The 17,771-nt window shown below is 38.0% G+C and overlaps 2 protein-coding genes across 16 annotated transcripts in view; one reads left to right on the plus strand and one right to left on the minus strand.

Annotated features, from left to right (window-relative positions):
• The window catches only part of Sprt (sprite), a 73,088-nt gene that overhangs the window by 25,177 nt on the left and 30,140 nt on the right, over positions 1 to 17,771 (plus strand). The window contains exon 2 of the mRNA XM_064117541.1: positions 4,954 to 5,064. The gene's annotated coding sequence lies outside the window, so the exon portion shown is untranslated. The remainder of the gene's footprint in view (positions 1 to 4,953; positions 5,065 to 17,771) is intronic.
• Positions 1 to 17,771, minus strand: part of LOC135160704 (uncharacterized) — a 44,591-nt gene that overhangs the window by 21,515 nt on the left and 5,305 nt on the right. For 6 of the 15 annotated variants that reach the window (XM_064117556.1, XM_064117558.1, XM_064117555.1 and 3 more), the window contains exons 2-3: positions 1,225 to 1,636; positions 786 to 927 (exon numbers count right to left, since the gene is read on the minus strand). In XM_064117556.1, coding sequence (XP_063973626.1) covers positions 786 to 927; positions 1,225 to 1,513 — 431 coding nt within the window. In that variant the 5' untranslated portion in view covers positions 1,514 to 1,636. Of the gene's footprint in view, positions 1 to 290; positions 309 to 474; positions 493 to 785; positions 928 to 1,224; positions 1,637 to 17,771 lie in introns of all 15 variants that reach the window. The other 9 variants (XM_064117547.1, XM_064117544.1, XM_064117557.1 and 6 more) reach the window with 2 other exon arrangements.

The following is a 17,771-nucleotide window of genomic DNA, read 5'->3' on the forward strand; positions in this document are numbered from 1 at the left end:
CTGAATCTTCTTGGATTTGCTCTTTGTTCACTTGCCTGAGAATTCCGAATATTTCTCTGATAACTGCTAGTTAAACAGGAAAGCAGTTTTTTTGACGAGTGTCATCTACTTCTATTTTTCTACCATCTACCCATCAGTGCCGCGTCTTCTTCAGAATTCACCCAATTCTTTTATTCATAATATTTTTCCTTTTTTCATAATACCAATAACTGGTGCAGCACCCCTAAACTATTCTAATATCTAGATCGTCAACAGAAATGTCTCGAATATGTAGGTTGATTTAAAAATACCTGTCACTGAAATCTTCCCTGTGTCGCACGATAAAAATAGCCCATTAAGATCATTAAGGCATGTTACTCAGACCTAACTATTGAAATTTTCTATTTTCGTCAGCCTAATTCAACTATTCTAACTAGCATTTCAATAGATAAATCTAAAAATATTCACACTTTTGGAAAAAGCGCATTTATGTACCTGTCAATAGTAAAATTCCTTCGCCGCCAAAATAACCGAAATTCATTATTACATAAGACACAACTCAAGCTCAACTATTTCTAAAATGCGCTAATCAAAGTGACAGATTAGTGTTCATCAATAATAATAATTATTTTTTATTAGTTGAATTTTTATGAGGATGGTATTAGTCAATTCACTATTATCGATTCAGCTATTGATCAGGAGGTACTGTGATTAGAGGGGAAGTGAGGCTTAGAAAAAGTAAATATCAAGGGAGATAGATGGAGAGTGTAATTTTAATTAGACTCAGCGTAATGACATGCACGCACCTTGCATCGGTTGGTTTGTATGTCACATCGTACTTTTCCACTTGGTCGACCTGGCTGGTGCTCCAGGATACTCTTACTGATGTTGGATTCAGAAACATGACAGTTATGTTTTCTGGTACGCCAGGAATACCTGTCATCGATCCTACAGGAGCAAAATATTTTTTTTTTCATCATAACCGACGTGAAATCTCACGTAGAAAAATTTTTATCTTCAGAATATCTTTCAAATATTTTTTATGGCTTTTCTTGGGTCACCAGATAAATCAGGGGACCCTTCCAAATATTTCAGAAGGATATTCTAACGACAGATATTTTTTCTATTCGCGAGTATACTCTGTTTTTGGCCTGTCAATTAATTTGGTTCGTGATTCTGGAATTTTAATTGAAAAAAATCCGGGATGGGAGCGAAAAGCGGGGATTTTGTTTTGAAAAATCTTACCAACGAATCCAGCTCCATGAAGGAATAGTATAGCGGCCCAAAGGACCATACCGCCAGGGTGGCGGGCCGAATGTGGACCGCTCGTGTTCTCGCACAATTTTCCACCACCTCTTCCTCCTAAATATGACGATGATGATAACTGCACAGCCAGCGCTCTTCCACAGCTCTTCTTCCCACATTCACAATAACCGACATTCGCACATTCAACTTTTAATGAATTATTTATGAGATATTTTTTCCCACCACCGGTTAAACCCGCGATACATGAACAATCACTATCACGACACATTCCGTGATTTTGTTGATCAGAAAATCACACATCATTGGGTCCATCTGATGTCCTAATGGTTAGTGGATATTTTGGTTGTGATCAGCCAAATCTATTCCTCGGTAGTTTCGTCCATGCGTTTACCTGCAACAGAAGAGAAAGGAGGAACGTGATAAAAAGCATCATCTTAGAGACATGAGGGTCAAGTGATGTGTACACATACTTGTAGCATCGAGAATTCTGCTCTCAAATAAATTCTTCACGAAATTCTATAAAATTGCTGACGAGAGCGATTTTGGGGAAGAGGCAAAGCGAATTCCATTATACCATATTTATTTTTTATAAAAAAGTTGAGAGGAATTTTCTGCTACATTTTATTGCCATTTCTGAAATTTGGTTAAAGCAAATTAATGAAATAATTCGTATTAACTATTTTCACACGATAAATTGTAATAGTTTTGTTGGTTGAGTGACAGTGGGGGGTCTTTGTCAGGAAATGATTAGTCATGTTGTCGTAGGGTTGCCGATGTTATCTCAGATTCCGCTCGTTGGCAGCCACTGCACGATCGCACCCTCGACGTGACTTTCTGCGCTAAAATGGAAGAGCGGTTGCTCTCACAAATTAGCAAATTGAGTTGTACGAGAAAGAAATTAATTCGTCCTAAGCCAGACCAATTTACAAGTTAAATTTGTCCTACTTAACTTCATTTCTTTATGTCGATCAAGCACGCTTTCGATCAAGCCTGAGCCTGAGCCTGAGCCTTTACATTTTTCCAACTACCTTTTTTCCATTCCGTGCTAATCGAAAATCGAGCAGTCCATCCCTTCAGAATTCAAAATTACTCTGACACCAGTGGCTTTAGTCTTTCAAATCCCATTGAATCAATTGACATCTCTAAAGCTTCATTCATAGTTGAAGCGAATTGATTCAGTGACACGTTTCGCTGGTACTGAAGCACTTAAGCTCCAGTGAACCTCTAATCCGAAGCTTCAAACTGAATTCCGTGGACACAAAATACATTTTCGAACTGTACTGTTCAATAGCGTGCACTATAAATAATAATTCCATGTTGTTGTATCCTAAAAATTTCCAACATTTCCAAGTGTCTCCCGTCATGCCAATCAAAATATACAGAATCAAACGGTGTGAACGAAAATAAAACATCAATATTCTAGGATTCAGTGGAAAGAGGAGAAATATTACTGAATTCGCACATAAGGAGGGCGACCTGACTATTTTTTGTATCGCAATCATGTGAATGAAAGGGGGTAACCTGACCCTCACAGGGAAATCCGTTGTGTTAGGAACCGCAAAAACCATCATTCAGACCCCTACCGCGTTGTCCTTTTAAAAGTAATTAATTTATTCTAAGTAAAATGGAGCAACCACACGAAAAAGCCTGGTAAACCCTTTAAATAGGTTCTGGAAGGCTGAACGTTCGGAGAGTCTGAAAGTCTTGAAGATTAAAGGGAAGACATAATTGAATTAATTTAATAGCCTGAAGTTCCTAGAGCGTCGCATGGGAGGGAGAAATGGCGCCGTGATCACGTCATGGATTTTTTCCATTTGAGGTACATCCCTGTAGACGATGTACCTGAGAGATGTTGACATGCCATGATTACGATACAAAAAAAATGTTCGCCAAGATTGGTATTTATTTATTGACAGGTTGGCAACAAGGGACCTTCCAGAACCGGACCAACGGTATCGAAAAATCCGGGTGATTTTGGAATCAATTACTTCAAGATCAATTACTCCAAGATAAATGTCATCAACTGGTTAGGTGGCATTCGCGTGTGAGTTTGCTCGCATTTATGAGTTCATAAATGTGGTAATATAAGCCACATCGATAATAATTTCTTCAACCCGTACCTCACGCTCGAGTGAACATGTCCGGCAATTATTTTTACCTTTTTGGGTGAATACAAAGTACAGTGGATGTCGGGCCCGGAGGGTCACGAGACTCAGTGAACACGGGGGGGAAGTAAGGAACACGGATATACTCAAGGCCAGAAATACTGAACCCGAGGTTACGAGGGTAATATCGAGGCACATTAACCAAGGTAAAGTCTGTCGCCTGACTTGAAACGATTATTCAAAAATTTTCTTGTACCCAAATTGTAGTGTGGATGTGAAAAAATTCAGTGAATTGTGAATGTTGACTGCAATGCACCACTCTAATTATTGATACCTCACACGCAGAGAAAAATACATTGAAAAGTAAAATAAACTTCCTCGAAAATTTGTGTATTTCGTCAATGGGAAAAAAAATTTAGGGCGCACTGTTCCTTGAACGAGTCGCAGGATAAATTATGCAAAATTCAGGGAAAATTATTGCTAAACTTAGCAAAATTAGGGTTCCATGCAGACGGACAAAAATTTTCTGGAATAATTCTAGACGGAGAGAAAGGTTCTGAAAAAATTCAGTAATAGTCATGTAAAATTGTTCTTAACCACATTTTGCCCTGCAGTTACGGAAATATAATTTTTGCTGAACATTCCCTTCCGTGTAGTCTAGATACTGCAAAAAATCGCTATCCCCTGGCTGTGAAAAAGTCTAGAGCAATTAAGGTGCAATTATTGGAAATTTTTGAGAAATTTTAACAATGCAGGGAAGAATTCACGTTTTCCTCAATAAAATTACCACAGGAGTTTTTCCCTGGCCGTCATTTTGCGTAACTTTTGTCGTACCAACCACAACTTCTCTCCACATCTGAATATTTCAATACTTGAGATAACTTCTTCAGAGTTTCCCTCCCCCTTCTGTCCCTTGCGGTACATCCTATGTCTCGATGAAGAATTACACCAATTTTTGCCAGATTTCTCTCTCCATTCAGTCAAAAATTACCGGATCTCTTGCGAGGTGGAATAATTTGCAAATTCTTGGCGTCAGCCTCGAAATGAGCAATTATACTTTTTTACTCAGCCTCTTTCATGTCCCTGTCGCTTAGAAATTTACGAGGGGAAAAACTGCATGATGAAAATGTTCTTGGTGATTCATTTGAGATGCAGAAGGAATTTCAAATATGATCCTTCATCAGACTCATTTATGTCTTTATGAAAGACGTTGTATATGAGTTTAATGCACTGGGGTCCCTGATCTTTGAAATTTAGATGTAGTTTGGAGACAAGCCAAAGTTTCACCCGATGACTCCAACCAGGTCGTCGACATCACCGTTCAAACCGGTCATCTTAAACCTATTTTTTCATTGTCTGCAGACTCATGTCGTGCTGCAAGCACACTCCTCTATTATGCGCCTTTGTTGATGGATGAAGCCAAGAGCTTTCAGCCCATCACCCAGAGTTTGTGACAGCAATTTTATTACTGCTCGTGACACAAATTCGTGATGTATTTCTCTGTCCCCATATTTAGCCATTGGCGGAAGTAGAATTTGACAAACAGTAGAGAATAAAAAAAAATCCTTTAAATTATATGTGCGTATGATTGGGTTATTTTCAGTTGAGTGTCGACGTCCAAGAAGTGCCAAGTCTGGAGCTCCAGTACTCCACCCTTCACGCCTCTGTAATTCGTGAGAGATATAAGGAACTCCCAGGGCAATTCTCCCGAAAGGTAAGACCATAAAATCCCTAATCTCACGTTGAAAAAAGTTACAGCTCCTCATTCAATTTTCTCCTTGTATCGATATAAGTTTTATAAAAGTCATTCCATGTTGGAAGAAAATAGGTATGACAGTACTGCCATCAACGCGGAAAAAATGATATCTACGATACATTAATCGTAATGAAATGATTGAGTACTGGGGAGGTCAGTCACCGAAATAGAGGAAGTTCCTCCAAGTTTTTTATTATTGCAATGTATCGATTCCAGGAATATTTACTGGCTCTCCCTTGTTCTGCATAGGAAATTAGGATTTCCAATCGATTTTCCATCAAGCTGTACAGCTTGATGAATGCGAAAATAACGGATCCCGATTTGATGTTTTTATAAAAGCCCTATCAGCAGAGTATTATCTTCAGAAATTATGGAAATGATAAAATAGGAGTTGTCAGGTAAATTTCTGCTAATAAGTTACTAATAATGGTCAAATAGGGCTTAGTGTGTATGTGAAAAAAGTGCAAAGTTCGCGAGAAAAATATCACAAGCGCTAAAATAGACTCCACCGACAATTTTCGCCGTTAAAGGACCCACTTAGCAGCAACATGCTAATAAAAAATTGAGTTGACGTTCAATTCATTGTTCTCGTCACAAACCTCACTAAAATTATAGTGCTGGCAAAGGCCAAACGGGATTGAAAATACCCGACATAATCTTCTTCCTCCAACTCTACGGTTTTGTCTACGCTAAAATTAAACGATACGATCGATTGTCGTTGGGTCGACATGACACAAATTTATAAATACCCAGGATATGGGCTGACCACGATACAATCTAGGAGTTAGATCGCGTTAAAAAAAAGCCTCGAAAGGAGTAGGGAACATTTTAAGTAACTTCGTTCAAATCACAATCGATAGAAACTGGATATACCATTTTCACCAATTTTTTAAAATATATTATGCATATCCGGAGACGTACTACTTATGATTAATTTTTCATTTTATCATGGTCTCTCAGTGGTTCCAGAATCAATTAAATTATAATAGAAACGAGAAAGTATAATCTGTTCAGCGCAAGCTCCACATTACGGGCTTAAAGTAGAAATCATTTTACAATTTTAATTCTCTGATGAAATCCGAGTTCCAATCAAATTCAGTGATATCCACGCAACCTATCACGAGCTTTACTCACAAATTGAAACGTCAATACCAGACAGTAAACCTGACAGGTAATTTTCGAATTATTGTATCAAAATTAATCTTACTACTGCTCTCTGATTGACTGACCTGGAAAATAATAAATTCGTCATTCTGAGCCACATGACCTTAAGTTGGAACTTCATCTAAAAAATCGCAAACTGGAAACTTCAGATAATTCCCAGCTTAATTTGTAGGTTGAACTCTAGCCATTTGAAAACACCACGTTGATACCATTGAGATCCTAGAATAAAGCCTCATTTGTCTGCATGTGGACGTTTTATCCATAATTATCCAGTGGTAGAGTAACAATGCATCAAACATCTCGCTATAAAAAAATCCTCCCTTTTCAGAAAAGCGAAAATGTTATCTCCAGTTCTCATCATGTCCTGATGAAACAGCTCTGTATATTCCTAACATAGAAATGTATTACATTGTGGTGAAAAGCGAGCCGGAGGGACAAAGATATTACCTGGTACAAAAGAAGCAATTTTGTTAGACATCAACAATAGGATAGAACTAATAAGAATCTATTTCCTCTCTCTGCGTGGGATGGGATGATCAGGTTGCTTATTCACTAGTTATATTAGCCAGTGTACTTGCATCCCGATGCCAATGACGGTCTCTATATCTCTGTTAGGGAAACCCGATGAGGATATCTGAGAGCAAGAGAACCAGACCAAGAGAGCCTTGTACATGTTCGTATTGTCATGGTAAAATGTTTAACGTACATCATACATATGTATCATACTTGCTTTGAGGACAATTCCTGTCAGAGTCTGATATGCGGAGAGAAATGTAGTACATTAGAGAACAAAAGCGCGAATTGCATTGCTGACAAATGTGAAGTTTATAGACTTTCGTGCTTTCGAAAAATTCCTTTCAGGAAAGTTGTTCATAAAAGTGAGCTTTCAGTTGCAGAAATTGCAAAGAGATTAAGACCACTCGGTTCAATAGCTCTGATTTTTCATTCCCAGATTTCTGACAGTGTTACACCCACCCCCAAAAATATATATGAAGTCCCAAAAGCTCTTCATGACTTCATTTGACTCTAGACTGTAGTCATACACGACTTCCTGACTTTTTCAGTCTTGACTTTTTGCTTCAGTTTCGATCGTTAAATATTCAAACTCTTCTCAAGGTCATAGTGATTGACTTTAACACTATTTCTGGTAACTATAGAGCTTGTGCTTTTGGTAGCAAAGCCCAGAAGTGTCCTAGAACAAGTGTTCGGATGATCGTGATGATGAGCTGCCTTTATTATTTTATTCCTTCTCCTCTTCACCTGTTTATACCCAATATTTGACTTGCTGCAATCTCCTTATTAGTTTATGAATCATCAGAAAAAGAAACTAACTAACAAAGGGAGAATCCAAGTTCATCCAGACCAGCTGTACAACAAGGTTTCCTAAGATATAATTCACAGAAAGTTTTCCATTGCAGTATTTTACACTTGACTTCACATCAGATTCGCATTATCAAGATGCTGATTAGTTCTCAGCTCCTCCTTCAAACTTATAACGATGTTCAACATAGAATGTTGAACACTTCTGGGGAATTATGGTACACGCGTGAACTAACAGTAAAAATATTTAAAGCGTTGGAGGAAGAAAATCCTGTCGTTCTAGACCAGCAGATGTGAAGTGAAAATACGTCTCGGGAGTTGAATATCGTGAAAGCTCGCAATGTTAACGAAGGTTAACAGTTAACGAGGACCTTTAATTACCCGCAGAAGGAATTTCCTTCTCAAGTGCGTAGGTTTGCGTAGGCTCTAATGCAAAGGGAGAAAGAAACTTCGAGTAATCGATTATAATCGCAGGTCTGTTCATAGGGTGCATAGTTGTACATGGAAGGCAGGTACTTTTAGAGAAAGATCTGGAATATTTTGGAGGATTTTAAAATATTTACGGGTTTTCTATATGGCTTGGAGATCGTCCGGCAACTAGGTAGTAAACTTCCCGTTTAGCCATAAAGGTTTTATTACTTAGTTTGCATACGTCTACGCCTTTCAAACATTGTTGGGGTGGTTGTAAACTTTAAGAGGGTACCTGACAATTAATAAACCAGTAAAGGGATAGAGGAAGCTCTATTATCCTATCACCGATAACCTGTTTTTTTTTTAATCGTGAAAGTTAAATGACTCACTAGGAAATTAAAGGAAATAAGGTACAAAGAGTTTCCGGGGAATGAAAAACAATTCCGGTACTTTATACGAATTTTGTTGAAAATATCGAGTGTTTTGTATTTGATTTTGTTTACCTGCTAAATTCATGTCACGTAGACAATATTTTATGTGGAAAAAAACTCCTGGGGCACCTTAATGGGGAGTTCCTAATTGAAATCCCAACAAATTGTATTGGTCACCAGCGCTATCTATTCATATTCCGGGGATTACCCTGTTTAATGTCTCATTGGAGTTCAGATCGACCTGTGTACAGGAGTTATTACTCGATTGGACTTGGCAATCATGAACATGATGGAGTGATATACATATATTCTCAATGCACGCGACTCTACCGCGATTGCAGGAGGATCTGGGTCACCTGTAGCGGATGTGTTTTCAATCATTTAATATTGAATCGCAAACAGTGATAATTATTTTTCACTACACTAGTTAATAAAAGAGTATATTGATTTCATATGTACACGGAACGAAATTTTAGGAAAAAATGAGACTTCCAGGGGGTGAAACGAGTCACGAAGGTGAGTTTTATCACAAAAGTAGTTAATTGTCATTTCCTCCCTCGTTTCACTCTCCAGAGGTCTAATTTTTATCAAAAATTTCTTTCCGGGTACCGAAAATTCACGATAATAATATCTTGTTGGAATCAGGATCATGAATAGTCGCATATTCCATTAGCGAAGCCGATACACATAAAAAGAAATCCGAATCGTTCTTGCGTAAACTGTAAAATTCACCAAGAGATGAAAATAAATCTCTAGCTTCTGGTGCACTCCTATGAATTTTACAGGTTTCCTTCCCCACGTCTTTTCAATCACAAATATTTCTTTCCATTACGAAAATTAAAACCCAACATTTCGTGTCCACCCGTATCCTCGTTTCTGTATTTATATTTAGCCAGATGTAGATTTGAAAATAGGCCAAGTTGCAATCTTCAACGACACATCAACTTGTCATACCATTGTCAACTGCCTTATGCAGTCCGAGGACCTAATGACATTGAGTAACATCTTGTAACACGTATTCCCTCGGTAATGAGAGAAAGTCCAGTTGCAGTTGCCACGGTGATGTCACGTGCCCAACATCTTTATGATAAAAAGGGTCTTCTTGGAAAAAATAACGAAAAAAAGTTTCCTTAGGACTTACACGTAAGACGGTATTCAGGCAAGAGGATTGGTGAATGAAAGTTTTAGGGTCGATAATTGGATCGCAGGAAAGGTGGTCCTTAATCACTCAAACAAGGGTTTCGATATGGTGAAGGGTAAGTTACCAGAACCGTCGATTCACGTCGTGAAGGATACCAAAGCGGATTACTTAGTTCTGGTGGTTTGACAGAGAATAATGTGGACGTTCGTCTGAAAAGAGTTTACTTTGATGGTGTTAGATTTTCCTACCCGGAAAAACAAGTGGGCAATTTCTGGTTCTTGTATTGGGTATCGGACAGACAGTTTCCCCGCGACCATCAGCAATAATTTTCCAAGTCCGGATTTTGCCCGCAATTTCCTTCCACTGGGTACCGTTCCCTGATCATTAAATTTCATTAAATTCATTCGAATTTCGTTTTCAATTTATGTTGAGCTTTTTCTGAACTCAGGGGTGCTTTTCGGTTAGAGGATAGGCGGAGGTTGGGGTCCCCTCCTCGTCGATGATTTGATCGCCCAGGGACTGATAGATAATCAATAATTCTCGCTCTAGTTTGTAATTAAATAACTCATTGTCCAATGTGAAGAGACGACGGGATTGAATTTTTATAGGAGAGACAATTGGGCTGATCCAATCCATTGAGACACGTTCTCATTACGTATTCATTGGTATCCAACCTTTAAATGGTTCAAAGTTGAAATCGATACAGAAACTACCACAGACCCACCGGTGTGGGTCTCTACCACTTCGTCTTCACTGTAATCCTCAATTATGTGAACAGGATTTTCCGTCACGTCGCACTAAACACGAGCTCTTCTTATGATGAAATTGAATTTCTTTCCAACTCCGGTGGAAACGTCTTCGGTGGAATTATAATTTTTGTCATCTTCCTTCTTCTGAAGTAGTTACCGCTAACGAAATTCCGTCCGCATGACCACCATCTTCGTGCTGGGAATCGCAGTTGGGTATTACAGCTTTATCAGTGCACGGGCGTGTACGAATGAGCTTTGGATGCTACACTTTAGCGTTTCCCGGAATTTCTGGGGAATATATATACCCCTACGTATCCGGCAATTTTAACGCAAATACAAGAAAGCAACATTTATGATTTACTATACCGAAATAGCGCGGAGGGTTCAACTTGATTACGCCAGCTGCAAGCGCTGCAAATTAGGGAGAGCGCTTGACTTCATACGCGCTAATCAGTTAATTAATTTGATGGTGGCATATAATATCCACAAGTAAATTATATAGCCGCATGTTCATGTATGCTCACAGGAATTTTAATACCTTGAACTTTGCAGTGCTTTTTAACGGGCTGAAATATCAATTTGCAGAGAGAGAAAAATTATTAAAAAATTGAATAACGGTTCCGTAATTTGCACTGGCAATAATTACTATGAAACTCTATTTTTTTCAGGGTTTATCAATTTCCTTCTTTATTTAAAAAAGCGGATATTTAGACTATTAACACTGAGCATTGACATTTAGACTGAGCACTCCACTTGTTCCTCTGTATGTTGTTATTGGCCTTCTTCTCTGGTGTCTGATGATGGTGAAGGAAACAACAGACGCGTCCATCAAATAATTAATTGATCTCTTTCGACGACGACTGGGCATTGCCGGGCCACCCGTCTAGCCCATTATGTACGTCACGGATAAATATATTCCTTCACTTCAATTCGTTTCTATGTGACACAGATTGCGTCACTTAGGCCAGGTCGATGGCATCGATCGGACTGAGCGGGTAAACTGTTGTACATGAATCCGTCGCATGCGATACACAGTTAAGGGTATGACCTCGGGGGAAAAGAGGAGTAGAACACTGTGACGGCACTACATGCGACAACTAGGGCGGTAGATCGACAATGAAACCCCTGCGAGTAATACATACGAACACCAACTTTCTGCTTGATTGAAGTCTACATGGCCCACCTATTAAACTATATTTCTGTACAAGTTGCCATTAAAGTTGGCTGCTGCATAACATTAGCATTCGCGTCAGTATTTCGGAGGGAATTGTAACGCCGGGTAAAAGGAGATTTCAAGATGACTTGTGGAATGAATGATAAGGATTATGTTGCCAAAAAAAGAAAAGGTTTCAACGCCCCCAGTGAATAATTCATTCCGACCCCTTTTCCATAAAAAAATGTTGCTGAATGAACGAGACTCCAAGCACCGAATGAATAATGAATTTTTGTATCAAGGTTTTTCACTGATGAGTAAGCTATAAACCTTGATTTTCTTCTCATTACCTTTAGATTTTCCCGGGCTTTGCAGGGAGAGAAAAATTATTTAAATATTACGTCTCAATTCCGTACCAGTCAGAACAGTGTTCAGTCAAAATTACCGAAGAGGTCGACATTTTTTTACTGAACGTTCAATACTTTTCCTGAACGTCCTGGATTTTCCGGAAAGGTCACGGAAAATTGTGCAACTGCATTGAATGAGTTTAAGAAATAATTATTTTATAACTATAGACCTTTCTAGTTGATAATGTAGCCCCTTTCCAGCCATCGAGAATGTTCAGACAATTTATCAAACACATCTGAATTTTCCGAAGTCATAAAATAAAAAAAATTAAAACTTCTAAATGTCCTCAACTGTTTAAAACGCCATGAAAGTAATGATTCCCCCAGAAAATTCATCATATTCAATTCCGCCGATGGAATGACATCATCGAACAATAGTTCCCAATCCCTGAAATCCCCAATGTGCAGAAAAATCACAGCGTTAGTAATATCCGGAGATTGCTGCGTACAATGCAACATTCTGGAACTTTTCCGGAATGTCCACTTCATCCGCGTTATGGAACACGGAAAATATGGTCGTCAAAAAAGCGTAAAGTGGAAGAAAGACCGATATTCCCAGTGAAGCGATAAGAATTTTTCACCCTTTATGTTGGTCCACCCCGTGTGTCCGAAAAGAAGGTCACCCCCCATCATAAAGACACGTCCAAAAGGGGAGAATAGGAAGGGATCAAGTGGATATCACACCCCAGTCGCTCGTATGAAAATCCCAGCACATTCTGCCACTATTTCACTCTTTTTTTCATATTCACAACTACTTAGACGACCCTCGAATACCACTGACCTGGAATTCAACCTGGAGAGGCTATTGTACTATGATTATTGAGATTCACTGCTCCGTAGAAAATAATCTGATGTGAGGGGTGCTTAGCAACAATCCACTTTTTATTACCTCATCGAGGGTTTCGAACCCCCCAATTTGTGCATACCATAATTGGATATATTTTCCTATTGATCTATCTTCTACAAATATATCAGACAAAGGTGTGTCTAGTTATTATGGTGCCAAGGAGGATTAAGAATGTCTAATCCATTTGTTGTCATGATAAAATGAGGTCAAGATACGCCTCCAATAATAATTTCAATTAATTCCCAGACGTCTACATTTACTTTTCCTTTCATCGGTTGTTCCCCCCATCATACGATGACAAAGTCTCATCAGGTGATGCCCTTCAGGGAGGCCCAGGATAATTCCAGCATGAAAGAGCACTTCATTCTCAAAACAAATGGACCAATGAACCTCCCTCATGCACGAAATTACCCTTTACTCACTGTCTCCGCATCAATGCATGAAACAGTCATCACCATCTTCAATTCTCCAATGAATTTTACAGTTCGCACTTTCTACGCTGAGTAGTCACGAGCCTAATAAATCTTTCAGCATTCAAATGCATTTTACGCGTCCGCGAAAACACATTTGGCGATTCTGTGTACAATTTACAAAAATAATCACCTAAAAAAATACTTAAGTATTTTTTCTGCCAGACTTCTCCTCTATTTTAAGCCGCCAATGATTCAACAATTTTCTTTTCACCGCAGTAAAGACTCATTAATTACTAATTTAAATCTTTTCACTAGTGTTGGGTATCTTGATGGAAGTCAAGTATGGAGTGTATTGGGGTTCTGTTGTTTGCAAACGAGTGAACAGCTGTTGCACAACTCCTGTCTCAAAGCTTATGTATTTCGTCTGTAAATAATCAGGTTCATTCTATTGGAGGAAGTTAATAGTTTGGAAGATTAACACAACATAGACGTTCGGTTTTGAAGACAAAAGGGGTGAACTTGGAAGTTTTCCTTAGTATACGTGGTAGCACATGTGTGGATACACATTGTGAGGTAATTATAGACTGTGGGAGATACACTGTTGTTTATAGTTTGCTGTTCCATTCTTCGTTATTTCAATAATCCAGGGAATTGTTGAAACTTGGATTTACAAAGTTTCTAGTTTTTAGGAGCAAGTTATTCATTATAAAAAACTTATGACCCTGGAAGTCCATATTTAATTTAAGAAGAAAAACCATTAAAATACGGTATCAGAAATTCCCTTTTTCAAGAGAGGAAAGTACTTGCATTAAAAACTTTTCCAGGAAGAAAAATTTTGCATAAAAATTACTCCCCCATTCTATAAAAGTTTTTCATTTCAACCTCAAAAGTTGATAGAAATTGATATGCGACGACCAAAATTCGTTATAGATTAGAAAAATTTTATTCTAAATAAAAATGAAAATTATTCATTAGTTCAACATCGAGTGAGTAAAGTATTGTTTTTCATGTTAAGGGACTTATAACCCTGCCTAGATTAATTAAGGCTAAGAAATATTAATTAAAGCAACGAGGATATTCTCTATTCAAGACCTCTGAGCTTCTCATCTTATTTAAAGACTCTAAGTGGTTTGGATCGAGTTAATTAAGATCGTAGTTAAAAAATCATGCTGGTGTAAGCAGCTCCACAGCTCAGAAGATAACCTGCAGTAACCTGCCGAAGCTAAGCAATAGCGCGCCAGGTTCCTGAAAAAATGATGACCGAAAGAAGAAAATGTGGATCGACTGGGCGGGAACACCTCGAGATCCGCTGAAGCAATCATCCTGGCGAAAAGTAGGACGAAGTACTAAGTTTGTAATCACCTCTAAGTCTCAGGATTTTTGTTCGGAGCTCTCGAGTGGTTTAGATCATACCAATCATCCCTTCTTGCCGCACCTTCCCCCAGATTTAAGTAAAATTTTCCGACAGTTCAAACTTTCTCTCCCAATTTCTTTCTCCTGAAGCTGAAGCTTAGAAGTCCATTAGAATATAAACCAATGAATCTAATTAATTATTAAATTTAGTTATTGATTTTTATAAACACTATATCGTGGCCCTTTGTCCTAAAGAACGGACCTCACTCAAAATATATAATCAGGAGTTCGATGTCGTGTTACATAAAATTGTTTTCAACAGTTTAACGTTTACAAATAACCCACAATTTGATTAGAACGGCAGTTCTCACAGATTTGATCTGCCGTAATAGTCTACATGATTAATTTATCAATCATCTTGAAATCTCCTGCTCGCACGTTAGAGATTGGATAATCACGCAAAAGTGATGTAAGTACCTACAAGGTGTTCCAAAACTCCAGGGAAATATGTTAAGTGTAACTTAGATAAACTATTTGAAGCTAAGAGGGCACCCGCAACTGAGAAAGTATCTTCCTAAAACTCGAAAGTGGCGTAGATCAATGGATCTATCGAACCACTATGGACAGATATGATACAATAACGTGAAATAAAAATTCGATTTCCTTTGAAAACGATTGTTTATGCACGAAGAGGTAAAAAAATATGTAGAATAATTTTAATAAAAATTACAGAGGCTCTACTTGTGCGAATCTGATCTGCCATGTCTTGTTCATATTTTTAGTCTTCATTTTTATCATTACATATATTATCCACGTTATCCTTAGTTCTCCTTGATGATTTATTCAGAGACGCTAAGTCATAGTTACGGTTTATTGACTATTTTGTCATCTATAACCCTTGCGAATGCGAGTTTAAATATTTATCACCCTAGTTAACGCACGTAGGAGAAGATATAAGCGAGTCGCACGTGTGGAAACATCTGGAATAACAGAACTGGTATATGAGTATCTCGAATGATCTAAAATTATCGAGGATTTCAAACTTCCATGATTTGTCCTGAATTTTTCGATTTGTTTATGGATTAATTTATTGTAAATTCAGCTCTCTCCAATCTAGACTTTTCCTCACCCAAACTCACCTCATTTTTAATGACAAAAGCTCATTCATCCTGTGATAAAATTGAGAATTATCCAATTACAATTATTTAAAATCACATATTGCCTTCAGATTTCATAAAATTTTATTTACCCAGCATATGGAGACCGCTTCTACATCGCATTCATTAAAAAAATCAATCGAAATAGTACGCAATGCTCCCGTTGATTTTATAAACATCATGTGCGATAGTTGAAAAAATATTGCGTGTAATAGTTTAATCAATATTCACTGCAGTAATTAAAACGTGATCTTATCAGTATAGAGAGTTATGCCTCATGGAATAAAAGAGCTCTTTACTTTCCTCGCAGCAAAAATTTATTTGTAATTCCACCATCAAGCAGTTCAACCCCTGAATTTTCGAAACGCTTGAAAAATATTTACATTGACTGACGTGATCTCCCCAGTTTCATTCACAAATCCCAAGTCCCTCGGTGGAATTTATTTGAGAACAGTAGGGAAATCATTCGAAATTTATTCTATACAGAAATAGGAGTCCGGCTATTTTCGGTTACTAATCGTTTTTCCAAACGGATATTTTTTTTTCCGACCATTATTGTGTGATCAGATATCGCTCAGGTACAATTTTTCCCCGGATCTACGGATTACAGGGTCGCCATTGAAGCGAATAAAAAGAAAACATGATAACATTGGATTCGTATATGTGTCTGACGCATACCGCAGCCCTCAAGGAGTTTATTTACTCAGTAAACATGGGGGGTGGATTTTTGTATTTTTTTCCCGCCCGAAGGACTTAGATTGCCGACAAAATAATGCTTTACCGATAAATTGTATGTACTGAATCCGTGGGGCCCAGGAGATATACTAATGCGTTTTCTATAGCTCTGATAGCAATCAGGACGTGTGTTGGTGCGATACTTAAACAAATTGGAGACAGACATTTACAAAAAAAAAAGAAAATTATATGTCTCCTTGTTTTTTGTCCCCGAGATTCAATCTCGAGAGCCAGTGAAGTACAAAATTCAATACCTAATCTTCGTTGACATCAGAGACATCACCAATTCTGTCTGACTGAATGTAGATTTTTCCCCTTGTCTTTGAGGGATATGCATTATTCATCCGAAAAGTCTAAATGTTTCATGGCCAGGGAACTTTCACTGGAGTGCATTTTTTTTCATTTAACCCCGGAGAGAAAAAATCACGAGAATGTTATGTATGTTGGGGGCAATCAAGTGAATTTTTGCCACCCCCAGAGTGGTGTACAATAGGTACCAAGCGGTGAATTCATTGTTCAAAAATTTATTGTTCCTCGCTTCGTACTGCTCCTGTTCCCAGGATTTAGTTGGATAAAAAATATTCACAACATCGGTGGCTCAGGAAGCAGAGAATATAATGTATCCATTCAATATTTCAGCGAATTTGAATAAACCCTTTGAACTGAGGGAGTGAAAAATTTCCAAGTAAACAGAATTATTTTATTTTGATATTCAATACCATTGTATGGAGATTAAATATCTGATGCCATTTTCCAATGGGGTGATATTGTTTCGATCGTTCTGATCATTTCCTATCATCTCTCTTCATCATCAGATTTTTTCTCCTCGACTAGACACCGAATTGAATAAATAATAAATTTTTTTGTGACTCATAAGTTGAAACTGCTCCCTTGGGAACAAAATTTTTTCGGCCATTTTCCCATCGTTTTCGATGGTTGGGAATTCACCAAACGCCCGACACTCGTTCCCCAACAATTCGTAGTTCGATAGAAAAAAAAAATTCCGTCATTTTGTCCACGAATCACAGAATTTGATTTCTCTCTACGCATTCCACATTTTATAATCCCCCGAGTTTTTATTTTCCATTCTCCAGGGAAATTAAAATCACCCGCGAGGATTACGTAAATCCTGTGCCGAAAAAAATCCTTACATTCACTTCTATAATCGTAAAACACCGAAAATAAATGTCTGGCGAATATATGAGTCATAATCCCAGCCAGAGACGCGAGAATACTTTGTAGATCGGCTTAACGATGTGAATTACTATCGCAGTGAATATCAATCACTGTCTGCTGTCACCAGTGATGATACAGCGAATACTGTATGCAAATTCCATGTTTCTCACTCCCTTGAAATATTATTAGATAAAAATTGAGGGATTAA

This window comes from Diachasmimorpha longicaudata, chromosome 3 (genome assembly GCF_034640455.1).
Source record: "Diachasmimorpha longicaudata isolate KC_UGA_2023 chromosome 3, iyDiaLong2, whole genome shotgun sequence".
Lineage (NCBI taxonomy): Eukaryota > Metazoa > Arthropoda > Insecta > Hymenoptera > Braconidae > Diachasmimorpha > Diachasmimorpha longicaudata.